The sequence below is a fragment of the Thunnus maccoyii genome, chromosome 19 (assembly GCF_910596095.1).
Source record: "Thunnus maccoyii chromosome 19, fThuMac1.1, whole genome shotgun sequence".
NCBI lineage: Eukaryota > Metazoa > Chordata > Actinopteri > Scombriformes > Scombridae > Thunnus > Thunnus maccoyii.
In genome coordinates, this window is record NC_056551.1 from 23,135,094 (window position 1) to 23,161,296 (window position 26,203).

Consider the following 26,203-nt stretch of genomic DNA (forward strand, 5'->3'; position numbering starts at 1 on the left):
GATCTCACTTTCCTGCTCTATATGCAATGAACAATATACAATGAACACGTATATCATTTCTGTTTGCAAAGACCAAATATGTTGTTGTTTTTAACCAGCGGGGCGGCACGGGGGTCCGTGTGTGTGTAAACAAATATACAATGCAATGTGTGACCCTCACTAAAATCAAATGCCCGTCCTATTGATTTGCTCTAGCACTCGGTCTGAACAATTATATATAACAAATATAGAGTTATATGCAGCGATCCCCCCCACTGCTACGTCTCCCCATTGAGAGCGAGAGAGAGAGAACTTCATTGATTATTGAAATCTCCAGACACGCCGACAGGATCAGTCAGGACCTAATAGTAATTAAATGTGTGTTTTTAAAACTTCTTTCGGGGCTGCGCTCACTCTCAGACCTGCAAGGTACTGAAATTTGGCTCCGATTGATCCAACGTGAATCGGTACTCGGTAGTACAGATGTAATTAGGTTGGTACCATTAAAAGTATAAAGTTCAGTATCCAACCCCAGAGTGGACCCTTCAATTCAAACCCTTCATCTCCAAATCAGCTTGACAACTTATGAATTATTATTATTAAAGACTACCAGTTTTCAATGAATCCCACAAATTGCCACATAAGTGATTTGGATGATATTTATTTTGAGCTAGTAGGCAGTTTTCTGATGGCCTTTAGTAAGCATACATACTGTAAGATATTCAGTTTACTATCATAAAGACTAAAGAAACCAGGAAATATTCACATTTAAGAGTCTGAAATCAGACAATTTTGGCATTCTGTGTCTTAAAAAATGAAAAAATGAATCAATTACCAATGTAGTTTGTCAGATTTCTGTTCATTAGGTTATTAAAGATTATACTTTGTGATTGCTATGACAGATGAGACGCAGCTTTTAAACCATGTGAAGGTATAACAGGCTTCCTGGACACTGGTTTTGGTTCAGTTTGACATATATTATCTGTGCAGAAAGATTTACCCATGACACTTTGCTGCTCTGGCTGCCACCTCACCAGAGGGGGCACCTTCTGTAATAGAGGTGAGCCATTACTAACAGCCTGCTGTGAGATCACCAACTGCACCAGTTTATATTTAGAGCACTAAATTCTCCAGTGACCTTGGTAACCATAAGACTGATTTGTCACTTTGAAAATGAGAAAAGTGAGCATCAAGTAACACATTAAGATATACATAAATGTATATATATATTAGGATATATTTACTTCTCTTTATTGTTAGTATCGCTGCATTCTGTAACTGCTGTGTCCCACTTGTGTGCTTCATTTTTAAACACTGTTAGACAGGATGATGGTGTAAATTGTTGATGTTGGAGCTGAGTAGGGAATAAGCAAACATCAGAGCATGTAAATGATAATGTTAGTGATAATGATGTGCAACCTGGAACTGACAGACTTTACATCTACTTATCCTCTAATCACAACAAGTAAACGTTACTGGAAAAAGAAACTTCAGAAACTGTACTGGCTCAGTATTTGTCAAATACACAGCAGAGTATTTATTGTGACAGAGAGCCATCTACTGAACATTTGATGTCATTAATATTCTGGCGTCAGCATGCAAGTTATTTTTCAAGCTTTTCCACCAACTCTTTACATCCCGAGGGGGATTTACAGTGTTACAGTAGCTCCTTTTCCACAGCCACAGGAGTGATAGATTGCACCTTTTTATGGTATGTCATGTGTGGAGTTGTTTTAAACACATGTTATTCTAGTTGAGGTATCACAGGAACCTATTTATAGGCTGACCTTAATAACTGGAAGTCTTTTGCCGGGTCCAATTAAATAACTGAAAATCAATCATTTGTTTATTTTGGCAAGACACTCATTGGATTTGTTTGACCGTTATGATAGATCATATTCCCCATTTCTCATCATCAGCACAGAAACACAACCTGTTGCAGTTTCAGCTGAAAGGGAACTGAAGGTGTTGTGCTGCCCGACTACATCAACGGCTTTTCCATGCAACCAGATACTGAAGAGGAACTGTTGACTGTAGATTCTGTTACATGGTTTTTTTTATGGTAATATGAACAGATGCTGTCGACCAGACTTCATGAACTGGATCCCTGCAGATGAAGTTGTTAGTGGTTAGCCATTTACTGAGAGTGTTCTAGTAGTAGTTTTACGGCTACAGTCGTCCCTGAGGTGTACATAGATGCAGTATTTTCTCTGGAGCATCAAATATTTACTAGGTCTGGCACTTTTTGTGAGCAGCATCTGCTGATACTAATTTGATCAGCCCATGCAAGAACAACTAGTCTTCACATCACTGTGAGGAAGGAAATCTGAATCCAGACTCTTCTGCTGTGTGCTCCCTCGAAGGTGGAAACAGTTACTTGACTCAGTTCAGTCAGCAGAATCCCTCTCCGCCTTCAGAAAAATCAGTTGAAGACCTACGTCTCCTGAGAGTACCTACTCATCTAACATGCTCTCTCTCTCAAAAAAAAAAAGAATCTAATTTCCTATGCACTTATGTGTTACTTCATGCACCTGCAGTCTCCTCCTTCATCTGCTGTGACTTGGATAGCACCTCATTTTTACAGCACTTTGGACAAAATGCTAAATAAATAAGTGTAAATTAACATTTATTCATTTGACAAACGGTTTTGTCCAGTAAATACACAATGTTAAATGTAAACCTTAATTTGTTACAGTAATGCTGAATAGAAGGAAAGTAGAACTTGTGAGAGAATCTTTTAATTTAGTTTTTAGTTTCACAAAATAGTTGGACGTCTTTCTAAAAACTGATGTTCATAATGTTTTATGCATTGAAATCAAACAGAATTCCAAACTGCAGGAGATACTGGGTGGCTGCTACAAATGAACAGAAAATGTCCATCAAACTCCAGATTACTTGTGCAGCATTATATCAAGTATTCCTCAGAAAAGTGTTTCCATTTTCGGTCTGAAATCCCAATTAAATAACTAATCATCATCTCGTAAGTATGCACAAACATTATGGGAACGCTTTGTTCTAAGAAATGCCAACAAATGTATTTTGAGTGTTTTTGTGAGTGCCCTCAATTATACAGTGTATATGGTCACAAGAAGTTGCATGAAATTGTCACTATGGACAGATTTACACAAGAGCTGTGTCATTAACTTAAAGATGTAAGTAATTTGTAAATTATACTAATTCAAATCTAAAGGACAAGTAAGAGAGTTGTGTATAATTGAATGGTTGTGCAGCTGTGCTTAGGATGCATGATGAATGGTTGTGAGATCATTGTAGTTAAGATGCCCAAAATATGTGATCTCATTGACAAATGGCGATATGCACGTGCTCCGTGTTTTTGCAAAACGATGTAGGTAATGAGTGTCACTCCAACGTCTCATTACGTACAGTATCACTGCTTTCTGTAGAGCTGAACAACAGTCAGCATACTGTAGCAGAGACTGATGTTGGGTCTACTTCACCTGCATAGAAGTAGAGCTGAATTCAAGCGGAACAAACTGTGCTGTGAGTTTTTTCTCACCCCAGATACAGCAGCAGTCAGACATTATTATGAAAACCTCGGTGAGTCACGAACCTTTACAGAAAGCCACAGATTAACAGCACAAAGGAAATCACTCTGTGATGTTTTTCCAAAAAAATTATTCAGTTAAACTAAACTATCTCAGCTGAATCATTATTTTATATATATATATATTTTTAATATTGTGACATATTGTAAATTCATTTCATACAATTTTCTTTTTGTAGTTTCCTATATTGTTCTGATACATTTTCTATGTAGGTAGAAAATGACAAAAACATGCATATCTCAAATATATATTAATTCTTCTATAACTGGTGGCCAACAGACTCTAAAGCATAAAAATGCCTGAAAGTGTCTACATATTGATTTGGAAGGTGTGAATTAAACAACTGTGCTACATACAACCAATGATTAGTTATGATTACTGATGGTCCAGGATTAATGCAATCTTTTATTTCACTTTTTTATTGTGATTGTTTTTGCACCTTTCCTTCATCTTTTTCCTTCAAAGATTAACAGCTGGCATTGTTATATTAAATAATAAGTTTCATTTACATATGTATTCATGTAGTCACTGAAGGAATTATTCTTTTCCATCATGTCCTGGTTGAACAGACAGAAGAATGAGTCTGAATCTGTTTACTGAAAAGTTTAGACTAACAGTGTGAATTTATTCAGAAGTACACAAAACATATTGAGACAGTGTGACAGATTCAGAAAGACTTTGTCCATCATAAATCAATGGAAATTTGTCTCTGACCTAGTTAATGATACGGATAAAAACACAGCACGTGTCCAGTAGAGAGCAAAGTCCGTCATTACTTGTTTATAGTGTTAGTGATAGTTGGATCTGGTCATTTTTGAAGGTGTTTCAGAGGGATATTATTTTGGCAACCAGATGGTAACACTTGATATATGAGTGTTTAAGGGGATGTGATGAGCTTGCTTGACTGCAGAAACAGATGTGATAGTTGGGACTGGGTGTGGTGGCTGTTCTTTTACTTGGATGGATGATGATCCAAGAAAGTTTTGTCTGTTTTGTCTACACATTTCTCCAGAGTGTAAAACCTATCTAGACTGTCGTTGTCTCTTTTTGGATCCTCTTAACTCCACTGTTATATTCCACGACACATTTTAGGGCGGAGAGCATTGCCTAGCATCCTGAAAATGTTTGGTCCTGTGACTCCAGGTGGCTCATTGTCTCTGGCTATTCTCGTTGTGAATTTAACAGTCGCATCTACGATAAGGACAGACTGAAAATGACTCTGCACACTGACATGTTTGTGTTCGTTGACGAGGTATCGCCTCTGGTTAAGAGAGTTGAAGATCTGGGAGTCGACTGAACAGTTTCCAGATTCTACATTGATCAGTTTGCCTGCCGGGTAGCTAACGCTAGCAAGCAGCGGTCTGCACATATCAGCAGCAGATCAATTAGTGAGCTGACTTTTCTGCTTTGTCTGTAATTATTACCTGATTATTAAACTAGATGTCCTCTACTTAGTTGACGCATCTGGTACTGACAGTCAGTAGCTGGGATAACCTGTATTTTATGCATAATGATGACAGCTGTGCAGGTGGTGCAGGTCTTTTATTATTCTTGCCCAACTGTCTTTAAAAATATGTTTTATTTCATTTTGCAGGCAAATAAAAATAGATCGTGAATCAACCCCAAGCTTGAAAGAAATCGGCTTATTGAACCCACAATGTAAGTTGGAAAATTGAACAATTTAAAAATGAAAAATATAAATAAATATTAGCATCAGAATTCCTGCTAATTACAGGACAGTACATCAGGCAATCTTATTGACTCCTAGTTTGTAGCCTTCTCTTGACCCGCTCTATGCCACACACAACGCTACATCTTCTTATGCTCCAATTCCTGCTCGCCTCAACTCTTGGGTTTGTGGTTAGTGCAGCGTTCGGCGTCCTCTGCAGTGGCTTTTTGCTCCTCAAACATGCTCATGGCAATAAAGAATTCATTGGTGTACCGGATGAGTGAGTGAGGCCACAGCTAAGTGATGTCTAGCTGCTCTCTATTCGTCTCCCATCGTCCCCATTTTGACAAAAGCACCATCATCCACTCACCTGTACAGCAGAACTTTAGTGGCAGTTAGCTGTTGCTGAAATGACTCATTACACTACACATTGTTAGGGCTGCAACTCACAATTATTTTCATTGTTGGTTATTCTGACAATTATTGTCTTGATTCATTGTTTTGTCAATAAAATGTAAAAAAAAAATTGTGAAAATTCCGTTCACAATTTCTCAGAGCCTGCAGTGATGTCTTCAATTTGCTTGTTGCTTTAAAAATGTTAATAGTTAATAGAGTAATCACTGCAGCTCTACACATTTTAATAGTGTAATTTTTACAGTGTGTTGTTAAATTATCTGAATAAATTCCCTCTTTTGTCATCAGCAGTAGTTCATCCTCGGAAGAGTTCCTGTTAGTGAGTCATTGATCCATTTTGACTTATTGGGATCTTGATGGTTTAGCAATAGTGTGTCTGCAGCAATATGTGTAGATAAAATACATCATAGGTATAATTTAACTAATGACAGGCAGTAATCTCTGGGGTGTTTTAAATCCCTGCAGGAGCAGGGACACTCTGGTCCACTATCACACCCAACTCTCATATGCCTCTTTAATTTAAGCACAAATACTCAATTCATACTTTCATTAGATGTTTTACGTTTCTTTTTAGCTCTTCCTCTTTGTTTTTATTTGTGTGATTTACTGTGTAGAAAGGACTTTAAGCCAGGTGTGCTTTCCGTCTTGCCGTTCATTGACTGATGTGGACTGGCAGGTAGTGGTGCATTATGTTTTTCTTTCGAGGATGACATCATCCCTGTGGCTGTGGTGACATTGCATCATATGGTGCGTGCCTTGTGTTAGCATCTGTCAAGGTGACTGCGTACAGAGGAGCAGATAAAATGTACATTGAATGTATTGCATTAATTTCTGCTACGTAGCAAGTCACCAGCTGGTGGAGATGGTGGGGTGGTGGTGGGGTGGTGGTGGTGGTGAAGGGGGGGGGACACACAAATGTGCGTGCGTCTGTGAAGGAGCAGGGGGGCGTGTATTAGGGGAGGGGAGAGCGGGTATTGTCCTGCCTCCATGCCCTCCGCAGGCGACTGAGGATCTCATTTGACAGCTTCAAGGTGGAACGTGGAAAGACCAAAACAAGAACCGTTGCCCCCCTTTTTTACCCCCTCCCTTTTTGCGGGGGGAGAGAAAACCAATCCATCTCATCGCACTGTGGTGGCTGGGTTTGGCTCTTTGTCAGTGCAGGGGGGGCAGCAGGCAGGCAGGCAGTGTGAATGCATATCATGACCACAATAGAGCAAACGAGCACAGTTCAGCCATGAAAGCCCAGCGGGAGAGGCTGAGAATTCCAGGGCTGACGCTAGAGTGAGTATTTTCCTCCGTTATCCTAGCCGGCTGGGGAGGCAGCTCCTCTGCAGTAGCTTCATCTGTCTCTGTGTCATATTTGTTGCTGTCTTTCAGTGCTTGCTTTAAGCTCTGTGCAGCGTTAGCATTAGCAGCAGCAGCAGCAGCAGCAGCAGCAGCATCTGCAGCAGGAAGTCTGATGTCAAATCATTCATAGCTAGCCAACAGTGACTTCCTTGTGTTTGTTTGTGAGTGCGTGTGTGTGCGTATGTTCATGCATTCATGTTTTCTTGCACATGTGTGTGTGATAGACAGACAGACAGACAGATAACATGTCATACTAAGGAGTGCCGCAACAGCACATGCTTTTTTTTGCTGGTGTGACACACACACACACACAGTGCACACGAAGGAAACACAGACACACACACACACACACACACACACACATGCGCTCATAACACACCAATCATGAATCTTGTGGCAGCGTTTGTTGGATTTGATCAATAAGATGAAAAATGACTGAAGGCTGTGTGTTTAATGGCAGGTTTCCTCTTTTATCACAGCCAGTTATTTTGACATTTTTTTTATTCAGGTCAACAAGGCATTTGTTATGGTTCCCTCCAATTGAGGCTTTAAAATCTGCAACTGAGAGAGGCAAATTGGACAGATGAGTGACTACTGTATGTTAGATTTTCTTTAAAATCATTATTTCTGTGCAGATTTCAGGACAAAATGTATGTGTCGGTATTCCTTTACGAACCAGAGATCATTGTAATTAACCTGTGTTCTATTTTCATGGATAATGAGTAATGTGCTGTGTTTTATCTACAAGCATTTTAAAATGACCTTTTCTTAAGTGAACTACCCACTGATCATAGTTTATATAATCACACAGTGAAGTCTGGGCACATTACATTGTACTTCTACTAGTGCTCATTAAAGGGTAAGGTCGGCGATATTCTATATGTTTTATTTAATGTCAAGAAATCTCATGAAAAGCTCATTTCTTCCCACTGAAGATGTAAATCTTTAGTCACTAATGTATACTTTGATTTGCTTTACAAAAAGGCCACTGTAGTTTTTTGCAAATATTACAAAATGTTAAGATTTGATGCGGTAGTGAGTATTTACATCAGTATAGCTGGGATTGATTGGTGACTACAGAGCCCATGTTCATCATAATGAAGGAACATGTCACGGTTTGGCTCATTGATGTGTTTTTAACAGTTTGGAGCTCAGTGGCACAGAAGAATACAATTTATCAGGCTCTGGCTAGTCAGTAAATACTTGTTAGTAGAATCACTTCGTTGTTGGTTTTGATCTTTGTTGTCAATAAGAAAAATAAAGAAAAATCACCCTGTAAACGGTGTATACTGTCCATATACAGTGGTTTACCATGTGGCTAATTTCCTGTGTTGTTCTAAGGATTTGTATATGTCAGAATATTCTGGACTTCCACTGCAGTAAAACTTATTCACCTCTATATGACCTAATGCTCTGCAGTGCCACTGCTGAAAGTCTACATAGGCCTCAATCCTTGACACCACGTAGGTAAAGTGAAAGTCTCTCTGTGTGATTTGAATAACAGGAAACACACTGTTTCCATCGTTATCACAAGCATTCAGTAAGAAATGTGGATTAGGTTGTCTCTCTTCTATAACTCTGTAGCAAGTCTGCTTGTTTGTCTTCTTTGATTTTTTTTTAGTCTGAATTGAAACAGGCTTTGGGGCTCAAATAATCCCCAATGTCAAACACACATTTTAAGAACTAGACAAATGCCTTGGGAACCTGCTCTTCAAACACGATTTTGGATCATCTGACAGGGATGATTTACGCTGCTACATAAGTGGTTCTCAACCTGGGGTAGTGGGACCCCCTACGAATTCTTCAAGGGGGTTCCAGGGGGTCCCCAGAAAAATGGGGAATCACTGTTATTTCATAGATAATGACTATTCTGTTGATAGGTTTCACACTTTTCACTGTTAAGATGCCACTCCACAGTGGCAGATGGGGATCCTTGAGACTATCAAATACGGATCCACAGCCTGATGTGTATCAATTTGGGGTTCCTTGACACCAAAAAGGTTGAGAACCACTGCTCTACATGATGCTGCTGTCTTGATCTGTGAATATGTCAGAGCTGTAGGGGGGGGTAGGGAGGGGTCTCTGTCCTGTCTGTGTGTGTGTGTGAGATAAAAGAAAACTATTCACTACACTCCATTTAACTTACAGCCTCACTCCCCGAAGCTTGAGCCCCACTCCCACTAGCCCTTGCAGTCCGTGCAGCCCTCTGCACGCATTTCATTTTTGGAGGTAAGCGAAAGCTCTTGAACCATGGCTATTTGGTTGGTTTTTGAAAGGCCTATTAGTGCATGTTTGAGTCATTCTTGTGTTCATGTGCCACAAGGCTAGAGCCGGGTATTCAGTTCGCCCTCCTAAAATCATCCGCCATTGAAATGACATTGTAAGAAGAGTGCTTATATAATGTTGATGGGTTCACCCCTTCCCCCATCTTGCCCCTCTCTGTTCTGAGGTTGGGTTTATGCTCCTCTTTCATGTGCTAAGTAGGATTTGTGGCATTCGCAATACATCAAAGTAAAGAATGGTCTCAGTGTCTGCGTTTACATGGATTTGAGCAGCCCGGTTATGAGGCTTATCCCCGTTTTGATCATATTGGGGATATGACATGGAGCACAGAGAAATCTGGTTATTCATATCCTCATATACATGATAAATACTAGTATCCTAGTTACTGATTACTGCATGATCTTTGCACCCAGCACTCCTTATTTGAAAGGTCCTGGCTCCAAACTGAAAAGATTTCACGACCATAAACAGCAACTCTGGGCTTCAAACGGCTCCAATGTACATCAGTGGGTGACGTCACACCTCGCTACATCTATCTTTACATGCAGTCTATGGTCTGATGCCGTCTTGTGGTTCTACATTGGTTGATTGATCAGTTTATTCCCGGTTTGCCACCCAGGCTCTCGAGGTCCAATGTGTCCAGACAAAATGGAAAAAGCTTGCCTTGTTATCCAGTGACATGGCAGATCAGTGTCATGTCAGCTTCGTCTCTATCCTTGATAGATGTTGATTATACACAGATACAGTCTACTATATGAGATCAAAGGAAGTACCTGTAGTTTTATTTAAAGGTGAATTTTATGCCCTAAAGGATTGGTTGACTGTTTGTTTAATGCAGCCCCTCTGCAGCAGCTTCAACTGCTGTGTGTCCAAAATGCTTAAACCTTATAGAACAAACATGACATTTAAAAAATGGAGAGTTCACAGCACAAGAACTTATGTCTGTATGTTCTACTGATGAAAGGAACAACCATGTTTTCTGTCGGGTTTAGTTTGCTTTATTTGGGCAGCGTCTGACGCAAATGTTGAGAAATAGTTGGAATGAAACTTTGAAATGTTTTTCTTCATTCAAAAGACTCGATTTTGAGAATTTTCTGTATCAATGAATACCACAAAACACCCACCCAAGTCACCTCTGACCACCTCCTTGTTCTTCTCTGCATTCATAGAGAATCAAGTGGAGCAGGCATTTAAGTGAGTCAGCTCCATACAACAATGTGAAGATGTTTTTTTACTGGGTGTTTTTATTTATTTATTTATTTATTTATTTATTGGTGAATTGAGTTTTTTATTCCATCATGTACTTGATGGGTTTAGTGTTGCAGTGCTTTGGATCAAGAGGCAAATTGTTTTTGTTGATCAATATGTTCAAATAATGATGCGGTAACCTACAGCACTTTGCACCAATCTCATCTAAATAATACAGGAATCAGGGTTGTTAGTGACTGATTGATGATCGATTAAGAATTTGCTTGTGTTGCAAAGTTGGTGCATCAATTATCTTATCTCATATGCAGAGCCAAACCAACAATTTGATCAAGTGTTTGTGTATCCAAAGCTTGATACGATTCCAGTAGTTTGTTTGGAAACGGCCCCAAACATGTCGCCCACTGCAACGGTGTGGCTTATTGACGTGTTTTTAATAGTTATTGGACAACAAATCAAGTAGGTCAATTCATTGTTGGTTTTGCTCTAAACATGAGATTTGTCGACACCCAGAAAAATATAGAAAATCGCCATCCGTATCCTTTAAAATCTCTCCCCTCTATTCGTCCTCCTTCGCCCTCTCGCTCTCTTAATTTTACCCTCGGACCAGCTCATACTGGATAAGACTTCTTGCCTTCTTGATGTTCAGCAACTAATCAATAGAACAAATAACAACGTTTGACCGTGACACCATTGCTCAACAAACACTGACCATGACTAGCATCAAAAATGGGGTTTGAGTCCATGAATATTTTAAGGATTATAAATTTAATGAGGTTTTTGTGGAGAAACTAGTTCAGGATTTAACTGGTCAGCTGCTCATATAGCAAGAAAATATCCAGACAAAGTGTAAAAGTGTTTATTTTCAGCTTCTGTATTTCATATAAGCCATCAGAGTAGACAGTGATTTCACAAAATATGCTGACATTTACCAAAATTTATGAATTATAACAAACCGGTGCTTGTGCTAATTGCTTTGCTGCAAAAAAGTTCATCTAATTATACGATAATGCTCACAGTTCACCAGATATTTCACAGTAATTTTCATATTGTCATATCTCACTGAACCAAAACTAATGTCATTGTTAAAATATCGGTCTTTGTGTATTTTCTAGAGCTACCAGAAACAAATCATAAGTCAGTAAGAGGACAGTAACCCAAATTTTCCGAGTGTGATGTCAGCGCTGCCGGTGACCTCCCTATTCATGCTGCTCTATGCAAGTTTGACTTTGAACCGTCTGAACCGTCGTTTTATGTGGAACACAGAAGCAGAACAGAGCCATAATTAGAGTGAAGGCTGTCACACCGGCCTGTAGGGAGACGGACTGAGCCACTCTGAGGGAATGCACACACACACACACACACACACACACACACACACACAAAAATGGCTTCTGATAACACTTTATTACAAAAAAAAAAAAAAGGCACACGTAAGTAGAACTAGCGGTTATGTGTCAGTCATGGTAGTGTTCCTCCCTTTGTTGATTTGGCTCTCCGACTCTCTTCCTGAGCTTTTGAATCCCTTCCAGGCAGAGCACTTGGCAAGTGATTAGACTCATCTGCAGCATCCTGATGGTCCTCAGGTCTGACTGTGCACTTCCTTAGTGAAGCTTTCAGCCTGTCTTTGAAACACTTCTTTTGCTCTCGTGTTCACTGTGAGCGGGAATAACCGGCCAAACAGAGTCCTGACAAGACAGCCGATGTTGGACTTCGTCCTAATGATCTCATAAGACAAATGGGTAGGTCATGTGGTCTGTTTGTCTTTATTCCCGTCATAAAAAAAGAAACATGTCATAAAGAGATATCTTCTTTATTTTGGTTTAATACATTATAACTTAAAATAATACACATATTTCAAGAAATTGGCCCAAAACATAAGAATATAAACAGCAAAAGATGATATTAGTTCAGTATTATCTGTGTTTTCATTACTGATTAATCTGAAAACAGTTGTTTGATTGTTTGATTGATTAACTGATTATTATTATTTGGTCCATAAAATATTAGAAGATAGTGAAAATTGTTTATTCATTGTTTTAAATCCCAAGTTGACATATTCATGAAGCTTGTTTTGTCTAACTCTCGTTGAAGACAAGCAGCACCAGCAAATATTTACAATTGAGCAGCTGGAACCAGTGAAGTTTTGGAATTTTTGATTATAAAAAATGACTTAAACATTATTTGGTTATTGACATTGTTGATTCAACAGATGTCAAATCTGTTGGAGTTGTGGCAGAAAAAAAAGATGTTTATATGCATGTCTGATTCTGTTTCTGTTACGACTTGAAGCGGTAAGACAAGTCCAATGTTTTGAACCTGGATTGCGAAAGTAGCATATATACATTACTTCATCACTCATGTGATTACAGCAACTCTGCACACACACACTAACAGAGGGGCTCTTATCACAGCTATTGTTGCAGCTCGGCCAAGTGTCTGTTTGCAGGGCTGAACCTTGCATTCTCTCACGGGGGAGATAATCATTGGATATAAGTAATCAATGCTTTGGTCCTAAGGTTGCAATGAAATGCATTGGTTCATGTAGGTGGAATATTGTTTTGTCTGACAGCTACTTCTGAGAATTTGTCTGCATATTTCGCTCCTCACAAGCTGGTATCATGAGCTGACCCTGAACTCTCACATAGACGCAGGACTCGAAAGTCAAATTCATCACAGAACTGACAAAACACCAGATTTTATGTGTGCGTGTGCATGCTTGAGTACAGCTTTCCTAGCCAGTTTTCCTTGTCTGACATGTTTATGAAAGGTCTGTCCTATTATAATTAAAGGAAAATGCATTTTTGAATTAATATTTTGATAAATTTGATTACTCCAAACTGAAGATCTGCTTGTTTTCAGTAGTCACTGGCAGTTTGGCGGCTTATCTGCCTCGAGAGCCGGCCAGATAACATGAGTCAAGGATCAAAGGTGATGAAGTTAAGGTGAGGCTCCCATCAAATGAATGAGGAAGGACTATGTCTATGCAGGGCACAGTAGAGGGAAGAATTTATGCAGTAGCAGACGAAATCCACGCAAAAGCGCAGCATTTCCATTTCAAATAGGTCCTGCCTAATACACTGACCCACCGGACATTTGGAGGGGTGCCAGTTTGTGAAAGCTGCGAGTGCACAGCAGCATCTGCTGATGATGCAGCACCCCTCTGTCTCACAACCCCCCCCTTCACAGGATGTGAAGTGGTAGATGCCTGTTACATGATATGAAGCATGTTGAGCGAAGGGAGCAGGGTGAGTGTTTGGGATACAGAACACAGTCGCAGTGAGATGAGAAAACAAAAAGTCAGCTGGTATTAGGTTTCATATCCCTGCCACAGTGGAGGCTGTCAACGCCTGACCTGGATCACACACTGTGTGTGCCTTTCAGGATCCTCCCTGGATTACTTTTTATTTGAGGACAGAGGAGGACAACGTGTCCTCTCTGCTAGTGTGTTTATGCCGCAGCTGGCTGCAGATGTGCCTGTGCAAAGGAAGTTTGGACCTAAGAAGAGCTGTTGTAGGAATACTTGTCAGGACTTCTCTGGAGGTCGCATCCTCCTGAACCTCGAAAGCCATCGTTTCTCCTCATCAGGTCATCAAAAGCCCCCTTTACATCTCCCTCTTTGGCATGACTTGGACACAATGTCTGACTCTAGTCTGTGGACAGTGCTGTCCAACTTTAACATGCCACATTTCTTCAGTGGAGCCCGCCTGCGCAGGTCCAAAAGGTAATAGTTAAAACAGTTTGCTGTATTTTCTTTTCTGCATTGTGATGCTCTACAGACAGGCTCCTGTGAAGCACTCGGATACAGAAATGAGTCAGTCCAGAGTAAAACGCTCCTTTTCCTACCAAACAGGTAATTTGACATGGACATGCTCTCTGGAGCGTTGAGTGGCAGCTGGGATGTTTTGTATTTACAGTAGGTCAGCTCAAGTGCTTTATGAGGCCAACATGAATAAGAAGCTGGGTGTTCCCTGCTTGCCTATTGTGTATTGTTTGCTTTGTAAGTCATATTGTAATTGAGTGTTTGTCGTCGCGGCAGTCTCATGTTCCTTACACAGGATGTGCACTTTCCTACATGTCATCCCCATTAATTACCAGTTTGAAAGTGGAAGTGCTGATTGTTGTTTTTATTTCTGTCAGATTGTTGTCATTTCCGTTTCTGTAACTGATACTTCGGTTCAACGAGGTTGTTTCTCTTGTAAAATGAAAACGTTTTATATAATTCTTTCTATTTCATTTGAGTTTATAGCAACATTCCTAACATATCCGAATTACTAATCTGTCTTTGGTGTATTTTGAGTGTGTAGAAACTGGTTTATAGCTAAGCCACTTTATCCCAGTCCTTTGTATATGGTGGGGCTACAGTATTGGTGAAGCCCATATAACTGATATTTATTTTTAATCCCTGTCCTGACCTATTTTATAGTGCAGAACAGCTTAACATGAAATACTGGCTGGTTTTGGACATCTTGCCTCAGTACATAGATATTTCTTTCATTTTGAAAACCACTGTCAGATTTTGCAGGATATTACAAATGAAAAGTCTCAGAGATGACTGCCATGTTTTTTTTCTGCTGGGTGTTAAAATAAAATGCTGAATGATTGTAAGGATGATGTAATGATTTATTTAATACATACAGCTATTGAGAATAGATTGAAAGTTTCATTACAGACGACTATTGATTCCTTAAACGACAAAGAAAACAGTTGGAACGGCTGTCACCCTTCAAAACACTATCAATGCAGAACATGTCATTATAATGTCCTTTCTCCCACGTGTGCGTTATGTTATGATCAGAATATTTTGATATAAGTTTACTATATTTGACTGTTAATCAATAAAGGACACTGTCAATAATAAGGCAGCTGACACAGTTGTATCCTAGTAGTCAAAATAGAAATGATTTGTGAAAATTTACGCAACTTCGCCGCAACTATTGATCATATTACCATAAAATACCAAGTAAAATATGTAATAATAATAATAAGCTCCCATCTAACTTAAAAAAAATCAGAGACTTGTCAAAGCTGAGTCTGTTTAAAGCTATGTAGTACCGTACTGTACATCTTCAGATGGAGAAAATGACAGAGGCTTAAAGGAAACAGCTGTCTTCAGCAACTACAAAAGCAAGCCGCAGTGTTTTTTAGCCAAGCGGTCTGCTTTTTTAAACACTATTAATAGAGCAGTGTGTGTCATATGTGTGACTTTGAATTTGGGGTTTGTCAGAGACGAGCGGCAATTTATGTGGCATTGCACTTTGTCAGCTCACCTGACAGCTGTGACAAGGAAGCAGAACTGGCAGAAGTAAAAAAGATTAATCGTGGCTTTTTGTTGACATGGGTCAGAGTCAGACTTTGTTGTTTTTTTGTTTTTTTTGATTTATCTGGAGTGCTGTAAATCAAAAGGGTTTCATCTATTTTTGCCTTTTCCTTTCGCTTACCCGATAATAAGAACTAAAGTCTAAGAAATTGTCTTTGACAGATTGAGATTACTTGTAATAATTACGAGTTACTGTATAGTTATGTAGATTAATGTAAAATATAAGGTTTAGTTTTATTTTAATCATTTAGCTCTGATGTGTTAAGTATCTCTAACTTTGATAAACACCTTTTTTATAGTATTTTAGTTAAAAGAGATGTATTTATGCTTGTGTAGATTTCATGTGTATAACAACAATGGTTTGATGAGATTGAGGGTTTTGCATATAACCTCATGGATCCGTTCCAGGAATCTCACACATCTGCAGTACAGCATACAACACTGGCCTACTTTCTTCCTATCATCTTCGCCTAGAGCTTCTTTATCCCCCTGTAAAGCTTCACTACACCAACATGATTTCCGCCCCCCCCCCCGCGCCCCCTTTGCACTCAGCCTTTTCCGACCACAGAGGTGCCTCCACCAAAGCTTTAGCATCGGATGTGACGAAGTTGGCCTGCTTGGCATAATTACTTATGACTTTTTTTTTTTTTTTTAATGTAAAATAATCCCGCAGCAGTCATTTTAATGTCTCTTTGAGTGGCAATCAGCTCTCTAATAGGGGATACACTGGTGCAAACACTGGTGATGGGTAGTCAGAGGGTGAAGCAACAAGAGGTTTGATTGGGCAGCAGTGTGGCATTCTCTTGGCCTAATCCACAGTGAGAGGGTATAAATAGATCTCGTTAAATCTGATCCTCTTTGACTGAGCACCTGTGTACCACATATTATTCACTCCCTCGCCATTGTGATAAATGATTCATGGCATGTGTCCACACTCCTGATTGCAGGGGTTAGCCCTAGAAACCACTTGAGTAAGCAAGGATTGAATGGGTTTTCAGTCAAAACAGGGATTCCCTTTTGATTTAGGGAGATTAATTTGGTTTTTTGTCGTGACAATGGGGCAGCAACACGACTACAGGGGACTACAAGCAGCTTGGGATACTTCACTGGTACGTTGTCGTAGGTGTCGTAGGCAGGTATATGCCATGTGCTTAAACAGGTGACAGTGAGGGTTGACTCTATATCTTTTGATATAAAGGCCAAACACATGGCTCAAACTAAGAGAAACCAACTAAATTTCTCAACAGGACATATGCTGTCCAGTGTGGCATGACTGTATTTTTTTTGCTGCAGTATGTGACATTACATAATACACAATTTTTTATTCAGTTAAATTCAAAATTCTCAATATAGTGCCGGTCCAATCACCTTATACTTTGTGCAGGTCACATTGAATTTGCAATGCAGACATGACTAAACTCTGAGTATGGCTGCAACTAATCTGACGATTATTGTCTTGATTAATGGATTAATTGTTTTGTCTATAAATTGTCAGACAATAGTTTAACACAGTGGAACATGCCCGTTATGGTTTGTTAGAGCCCAATTTTTGCAACTAATCGATTAATCAACTAATACTTGCAGCTCTAATCAACACAGGCACAAAATAATCAACCGATCGTACCCTTTGTGTATCACTCTTCTGTGCTGATCCTCGCTAATGTAACTTGATGCGACTAAACTCAGCTGGTTACTGAACCCGGCTGGTTGAGCAACCTCTTGGCTCTGCGTTGTGTTGTTGTTAGGTGGAGGAATGATGGATGTGAGGCCTGTGCTGCCATTTATTGTCTTGGACAGGAACAGAATATATATACTGGTCAGTCATGCAGTTGGCTCACTATGGTCGGCTCAAATCTTGCACACTAAGAAACATCATCAAGCTATTAGCACAAAGGTTTACTAGCTAGTGTCTAGTGCACTGTTTCATGTTATGACTAATTAGCACTGTTAAAAAATGCATTACAACTGCTAGTTAAGGTTGAAAGTAGCATTTCAACAAGTCACAACACTAACATGTTCACACAGGGGACGTATCTCATGAACTGGCAACGTTACATAGCTACTAGCAGTATTTAACTACAGACAGAGGGCGCGCTTGAGCTAACAAACCTATGCTACTGGATAAATGGCAAGTGGAATCACACACTATGCTACTAACGGTAAAGTCATTAACACTATGTTGAGTGAGCATTGTTCACAGCATTGTCTTCAAAGCCTCTGATAGTCCAGGAGTTAACAGCATCAGTTCGACCGAGTCCGGCCAGGGACCTTTGTCGCGTGTCATCCCTATCTCGCTCTCCTCCTGACTTCCTGTCATCTCTCTACTGTCAACGCTATAAGAAAGATAGAAATGCTCCAAAAGTATATCTTACAAGAATAACAACACTGTCTAGCCAGGTCTGATTTGTGTATTTGACCAGTAAATATACACACAATATATGACTTATAAATCCTGTTATGAACCAGGTTACAGCAAGTGATACAGCTAAAGCTCACTGCACAGATAATACAGTACATAAAGGGTTGCTGCAAACTAAAAATGTATTAAAAAAATGCTAACATGGCTTTATTGAGGCAGATACACTGTTATTTATTCAATTTAATGAATAAATTACTTGCAGATTTGAATTATGAGGAGCTAAATCTGATTAATTTGATATTGCAATTTAATGCAGTATCATTAAGTTTTTGCATAGAACATTAATGTGTTGTTTACTAAAGAAGAATATATAATCTGCTGGAGGCACATTGATGGTTTTGGCTTTTTAAGCAGTTTTAGAAACACTTTGGTCGTGATTTTTCTGGTGCTAAAGGCCTTTAAATGCAACAACTTCTGATATGTGATGAACAAACTAGATAACACCTGATTGCTGTTCCCAATGTCTTACAACCATTAGAAGTCTTAATGCTGACTTTAGATATCGTAATACTTTTTTATCCTCCTTTAATAATTCTAGTGTAGATCAGCGTGGAGCATCAATAACTTTTTGCACATCATTATCAACGCTTATTTTAAAAAAATGCCAATCTCCTCACTATTGTCAATCTGACATTGAAGCTCTCAGGGCTGCTCTGTGTTGACAAAGAGATGAAGACTGCCAGCTCATGCATTTCTGCATCATTGCAGAAGCCCGTGTGCATTTGATTGTTCTGTGCGATCAATGCTGCAACACACAGACAGACAGGCGAGCTGCACCTGTGACTGCCTGACACTCTTTCTCCCTTTCTCTCTGTCCCACACCGACGGTTGTTCCGCATCTGTATCACAGTAGTAAAGAGCTCTATCCTGTGATGTTTTTGCTCTTCATAAAGCATCCTTTTTAGCTGTAAGCTTCGCTATTCAAACACTGCAGGGAAAACTGGAGAATTTGTTTTTGTGGCTTTTGTATTATGCACAGGATTGGAATTATTGAATAACATCTTAAAAATTCAGCTGGAAATGGTTCAGTTCTCTGAAGAGGTTATGTAACAGGATGTCATTGAGTCTCTGACCTTGAAGTGAATTCGTGTTCTTCAAGCATTTTGTGTTTTCTTACTGACAGCCTCTAATTTGAAATTTTAAACCCATGTCTAATCATCGAACACTGAGACCGCTTTTACCATCGAAATACTTCATTTTTTTCTCTCAAGGTTAAAAGCTGGGCTACAATTATGAGTCACATATTGTCGATTACAGCGGCTCTTTGTGAGTCACAGTTCCGTTTTAATATGACCAACAAACATTAAAAGCATCCTGGATCCTGGTTTTTGGGTGATTGAACTGAGATGCTGTGTCTCTTCTTTTTATGATGCTGTATATGTGCAAATGTTTACTGTAGGCGTAATGACTGCTGTGATGATATGTCTGGGCAAGTATGTTATCTCGAGGGCATATTTTGGCAATATACTACAGTGTTTGGTCGGAGATAGGTGCAATAAACGTAATTATATGTTTAAAGTGGTGGTGATGGGGATTCTTAACTGTCAGCAGATAAATTACATTTTTCTCAACCAGTGTAACATTCAACATATATATAACATCCACAATAATCAACCTTTAGACCAGGAATGATTTTTTTTTAATGTATTTTTTACATTAAGCCCACATTTATATGATATTATCTCTAATATTTTTTAAACAATCCAAAAAGAAACCAATATGCCAAACTGAATTGATACGTACTGTAATGTGGATCATTACAGGTTTGATTTAGTTATTCTTGACACAAATTGTTGTGAGAATATATTTATGGAAGCGAAGATAAGGCCATGATATACATATTTTTACCCTTGTATTTATTCTGTTTTGAATTGAGGTCAAACATATAAAACATAATCTAAAAGAAAAAAACCCACAGAAAACAGGTTTAGTATACAGTAAATGTGCATGTATTCACACATACATATTTATACACATAAGTACTTTATGTTAAACCTGCAGTGCAGAACTTTTACATATAAATGAACGTCCGTTATATTCCAGCCTTCGCCCTCAAGTTCACACAATGCTGATTAAGCCAATCACCGCCAGATAAATCTCTCTGTATTTCACAGTATGCAGAGCTTTAAATCTGGTGTTGGGTTTGACATTCCCGAGCTGGTCGGATGAATGTGTACTGCACATGCTCTACGTGTGGAGCATGCACGCTAATGACTTCCGCCGGCTAACTTCCAGTTAGCTCTCCGCTGACTCAAATGGGGATAAAATAATTTAATCATGCAGCTCTTCTAGACTTTCCAAATGTTATCAGGCCTAATGGATCAAATTTTCTTAGTTAAATGAGTCATTTTGCTGGGGGTGTGTGACAATGTATTCACGGTTTTACAGCTGCAACAGTAGTGACGGAGCAGGCTACAGCAGAGCCTGTGACGTAAACACATCAACAGTGTTTATAGTGTAATCACTCTCACTGCCAGAAGGGGGAGACAAAGTCGCGCTCCAGCTCTAAAATTTAAATACCACAGAATTTATTGCATTGAAACATTTTACTTTGAGAACCATCTATCTGAGTGTGTATGGTTTGAATTTCCAGAAGGTTTAAAAAACTATTTGAATAAATTTTTCAGGTTCACAAATTCAGATAAAGAATTGTAAGTGTGCAGAGCTCATCTGAACGTCTCTGTCTTGGATCGTATGACTGACAGAACGTCACCTGATATAAGACAGAAGTCTGATTGACTCCATTCAGGCTCGATTGATTATCTTTGGCAGCACAGATGTTCAAGTTTTGACTCGACTTATATTTTTAGGTTGGAGATTGGCCGTACGAAATTGAGAAGCTTGAAAACAGTTTATGTATATTGGATCCTTATACATTTTGTATCTGAATTTATAGACCCTAAATAAACATTATATAATATCAAGTTTTTGACATTCACAACTTGAAATTAGCGTCTGGAAGAGGGGAATCCAAACCACTTAAATTCTAATAGATGATTTTTAAAGTAAAATGTGTCAGTGCTCTGAATTCAGTGATATTTACATTTCAACGTTAAGCATTCAGTGGTGGTTGAATTTCGCATTTAGGTATTCAGTTACGGCCTTTTTTCGCTTATAGGTATTCCACTGGCGTTCAGCTGGTTCCCATCAGCTCACTGTGTTACCAGAAAGGTTTCTTAAACCTGACTCTCTGTTTAAGTTTAGGTGTCTGCAGTAAATGTGTTTTTCAGTCATCTTGAGCATATGAGTTCAGATTTCAATAATTTCCAGTCCAGTGATCCTTGTCTAATATTTGCCTCCTGTGCTTTTACAGCTGCAGAACGAGCAACAGAAAAAGCCTGATAGGAAGCGGACAGTCGTCAGGTTTACAACGACCTCATTCCCCCCTCTCGTCTCTTACAGGTAAGTGTACGCACGTACGTGTGCATGTTTGCTTGTATATGTGTGTGATGTGCCCTAGAGTTAGAAACATACGCACTGGTACACAAGGGGTGGGGAGCCATTAATTCACAATGTTCTCTCAGAGGAATGCAGCCCATTGTGTGATGCAAAGAGAAAAAAAAAAAGTAGTTTGGAAAACAACACAGTAGATGTCTGTAAAAACCTCCTGTTTCTCCCTTGATAGCTTTTAACCAAATGACAACTCTTATTTGGCACCCTCATACAATATTGATTTAATCAAATGCAGAATAATACAGTTAATGTATATATAATATATATTGTTGGCTGACTGTTACAGCATAGGAAGTAGTGAGTTGTGTTAAGACAGGGCGTAGCAAAGCTCTAAAAAACTAATTGTGTCATTTAGTGGTAATGTTTATCAGGATAATTCTGCAGTTTTAGGGTGAGAGTTTAAACTGTACAGTGGCAAGTCGAGGGTCAGTGATTGTCCTGGGTGAGGAAGTGGTGGCCTGTAGAGAGGAAATGCACAGGAGCAGAGGGAGGGGAGGCCTCATTTACCACAGGGCGTTTTATTTCCTGGCATTGGTCAGCAAAAGCAGAACCGCAACACACAGTGTTTAGTCTGTATTCCAACACAACGAAGGGGCCCAGTCTTTAAGATGGACTCGGACTCAGAAAGTCATAATGTTCCTGTAAATGAGTGTGTTCAGCTCTGGGATGACCTAACTCTGTGGCTCAGACGTAATGTTGGTGCCAAAGGTAAGAAAAACATCCTTTAACAGCAGTCATATACATGGGAACAGTCATGTTTACACTGGTGATGCACAATAATTAGGCATGTTGCTGCATAGATTTAATGTTTTTGTTCTGAATTCTGGTCTTCTTCAGTGCGTCAGGTGTGTAGAGGCTTAATTTTGTCATTCCTCTCTGCAACAGTTAGTCGATTAATCAATTAGTTGATTGACAGGAAATTAAAGTCTGTGTATTTTGATAATCGATTAACAATTTTGTGTCATTTTTTATGATTCCAACTAGTTCCAGCTTCTTAAATGTGAATATTTTCTGGTTTCTTTAGTCCTCTATGACAGTAAACTGAATATCTTTGGGTTTTGGACTGCTGGTCGGGTCAAAACAAGACATTTTAGGTTGCATCTTGGGCTTTGGGAAACAGACATTTTACAGACCAAACAACTAATCGATTAATCAAGAAAAGAATCAACCAATTAATCAATAATGAAAATAACCAGTAATTGCAGCCCTGTTAGTTTATATGAATCCCCATTAGCTGTTACTGGTGCCAACAGCTGGTCTTCCTGTAGTCCTTAGACATTAGAAAATAAATACAACAATAATTGATTATGAAAATCAAAAGTAAATAAAGGTAATTTTACATACATATTCACATATATATGCACAGACATAAATACATTTACATGTACTTACACATAAAACAGGCAATACACTGAAGTAAAACAAGGTACAATACTAGTTCATAGTATAATCAGCACTACTGACCCAGTCTACAAATATAACATTGAAAAACAAACTTCCCCATTATATTGTCGTCATAAACTAGATCATCTGTATTGTCTCTTCTGGTTTTAACTCCCAAAGGAAGGAGGTTATCATCTTTAATTGGTCGTGATTAAGATTACAGTGCAATTAAATAGGTGACATTCATCATTAACAAGATCCAGTGGCTCTAACGTTCTTTCCCAGCATTGAAAAGACTTTTTTTTCTTTATCATCACTGGAAGTGGTGGCTTCTGGTTAATTAGCTGTTGGGTCCCTCCTCCCTCAGTGAGGGATGTAATTATGTCTGATTAATGCTGGACTATAGGTTTGGTTTAGCGTTACGGGTGTGGAAATACAACAGCTAATTGGTACCTTTTTAAAAAAGTCCCCACAGTATAATGTGTTCAGTGGCCCAAAGCTTCTATAACCAACAAGGTAATACAGTGTGTAGATGTTACCAATGTAGGTAAAGAGAGGGAGTCCTGCATGGTTACTTGAGGAAATGTAGTGTAGATATTTCTCTCTTTACATGCAAATGATCTTCTTTAAGCCATAAAGTGCATTACAGCTATTAGAAATAATACACTGCATTACTTTATAATAGATTATTATCTGTTTGCTCTTCTATTTTCCATTTTTAGATCACAGTTTGATCTGCATTTTAGTAAAATCCACATAAAAGTCATACCTTTTTCTCCAGCACTTGCATTCGTATGGTAACATAAAGGCAGTTTTGATGAGTTGTGCCTGTCAGGCTTTTCTAGTAGTTTTACAACTATCAACATTTGCAAAACAAATCACTGTCTCTCACGAGTTCAACCATTTGAAAACAGTGATATGGGAGTATGAAACCGCACCATGTGCTGCCATCATGCTTTAAATATTTGACGTTCAGAGTCAGACACATCTACGCACGCTGAGTGAAAACCGAGAGGCTTTTAAAAACACATTAGTCAAAGAATACTGTTGTATTTTTACTGGCAAGTGGAAGGTTGAGTAAGAGATGTCTGGTCAGCTGCCCACAAAACTGCGTTCAGTGAACAAGCTGCTGATGAGAACAATACGCTGGAATGAGCTGTGGGTGTATTTAGTTTGCCTGTTTGCTAACCTTCTTACTCTTATGAACCTACTGTACTGTAGAATGGATTACTGTGAGAAACTATACACTAAACCTGCTTCAGGATACTGATGCTTACTGCAGCACCACACGGTCTTCTAGAGACAGTTTTAAGTCCACATGAGATGCATTAATCCTTTTAAAGTTGGTCCTATCAAACTATGAATGTGTGGTAAACAAATCTATATAAATACAATGTCCTTTATGGTACATTTAGTTGATTAATCGCTAAGTCAATCGAAAGAAAAATGATCAGCAACCATTTTGAGAATCGATTAATCTTTAAAATCAAGCAAAAACGCCACAAATGACCTAGTTTCAGTTTCTACATTGTGAGTTTTCTTTGTCCTATGTGACAGTAAACTTAATGACATATTCTAAACAATCAGTCTTCACATTAATAAATAATTAAAACAATCATTAGTTGCCCTCGCAGGGTTTCATTCGACTTTGTGTACGTTTAATTATTTCACTCGAGCTGTGATTAGCTATACTGTAGCTCCCTCATCACCTGAACCACAATAAGTGTAAATAAATACGTTTTCACAGATTTTACTCACAAATTTTCAATACAGTTTTCATCATTTAAGGAAGATTTAATTCCAAGGAATATTTCAAAAAATACAAATAGATAAATAGTGTTTTATTTATATGGGAACACAAATATTTAAACTGAAGTCTTTCAAACATCTTTGTTATGTTGACTCTGATCCGTAATAATGCAGCCATCAGTGCTTTGTTGCAGTTTGTTATTGTTTGATTTGGCTTCAAATTGAAGTTTGAATCCAGTCTTATTGAAGTTTTCAGCTTTCAGGTCCTTTTCCTCTTATAGATTTTATTTTTTTTAAACTTTTGTCTCTTTGTGTTTTTCCTTACAGGAACGAGTCCTCAAGACAGTCCTAGAAATTTCTCTCCTAGTGCCTCTGCTCATTTCTCCTTTGCACGAAGGTAATACAAGCATGGATATTTACGTGATTTACAGCTGAACAAATCAGCCAAAATAGAACAATCCTGTTCCTGTTGGACCATCTGAAAAAGACCAGATGGAGACAGATACAGATGTTTTTTTAAATATTTGAAGCCGCTGTGCTCTCAGTTGTAGCCAGTAAAAACATGCTTTTGAAATAGCCTCTATCTCAGAGGCCCTTTTTTTGTTTCCAGAAATGTATTGTATCATGTGACAACATGATATCATGTAATTGTGTATTTTTATTATAATCCACAGTCATTGCCACAGAGCAGACAGGTAACTTCATGTTAGGTTTCCATTTGCTCTTGAATTTTCATAACCTCACATTTGTCAAGTACACTGTAGAGTTTATAGCCCCCTTCATTAGTTTGTCTTGCCTTAACCCTTAAAACCCCCTTTTTAAAAAGTTTTGTTTCATGTCATTCTGACATCTAGTTTCAGTTCCACATTCAGTTGCGTTCATCATTTCTCCCAGTTTCTGCTTTCCTGTGTAGTGTAACATTCATTTGGAACAACACCAGAGAAAGGTCACCATTCATCTATAACCGTGCAATCATTAGGATTGTAGGAGATATTTCACATGTTGTCAGTACAAACATGGAAATTGAGAGCATATTTCATGTTTCTAAAGACAGTTTTGCATTAAGAACTTGTCTTTGTTCGTAGACAGACTTATCTCACTGACTGGCATTGTAAAGAACTTAAAAGTTTGTTTTGATCCATTGTTCACTCATGATTCATGTTTATTTTGTCTTTGCTGTTGTGTGACAGGACTGATGGTCGCCGCTGGTCGTTGGCCTCCCTTCCCTCCTCTGGCTATGGAACCAACACACCCAGCTCCACCGTCTCTGTAAGCATCGCACACTCACTCAGTCCTACGCATCTGGCATCAGGAAATACAACTAATCCATTTCAGCTAAACAGAAGGAAAGATATCAGAACCATAGAGTAGTTAAACCAAAGGCTCGGAACAATTTGAGGAAAATATGTGATTTT

General features: G+C 38.8%; 1 protein-coding gene across 3 annotated transcripts in view; it reads left to right on the forward strand.

Moving 5' to 3' along the window:
* Positions 1-26,203, forward strand: part of mast4 (microtubule associated serine/threonine kinase family member 4) — a 104,364-nt gene that overhangs the window by 52,502 nt on the left and 25,659 nt on the right. For 2 of the 3 annotated variants that reach the window (XM_042394450.1, XM_042394451.1), the window contains exons 5-8: positions 9,124-9,204; positions 21,517-21,605; positions 25,116-25,185; positions 25,979-26,057. In XM_042394450.1, coding sequence (XP_042250384.1) covers positions 9,124-9,204; positions 21,517-21,605; positions 25,116-25,185; positions 25,979-26,057 — 319 coding nt within the window. The remainder of the gene's footprint in view (positions 1-9,123; positions 9,205-21,516; positions 21,606-25,115; positions 25,186-25,978; positions 26,058-26,203) is intronic. The other variant, XM_042394452.1, reaches the window with a different exon arrangement.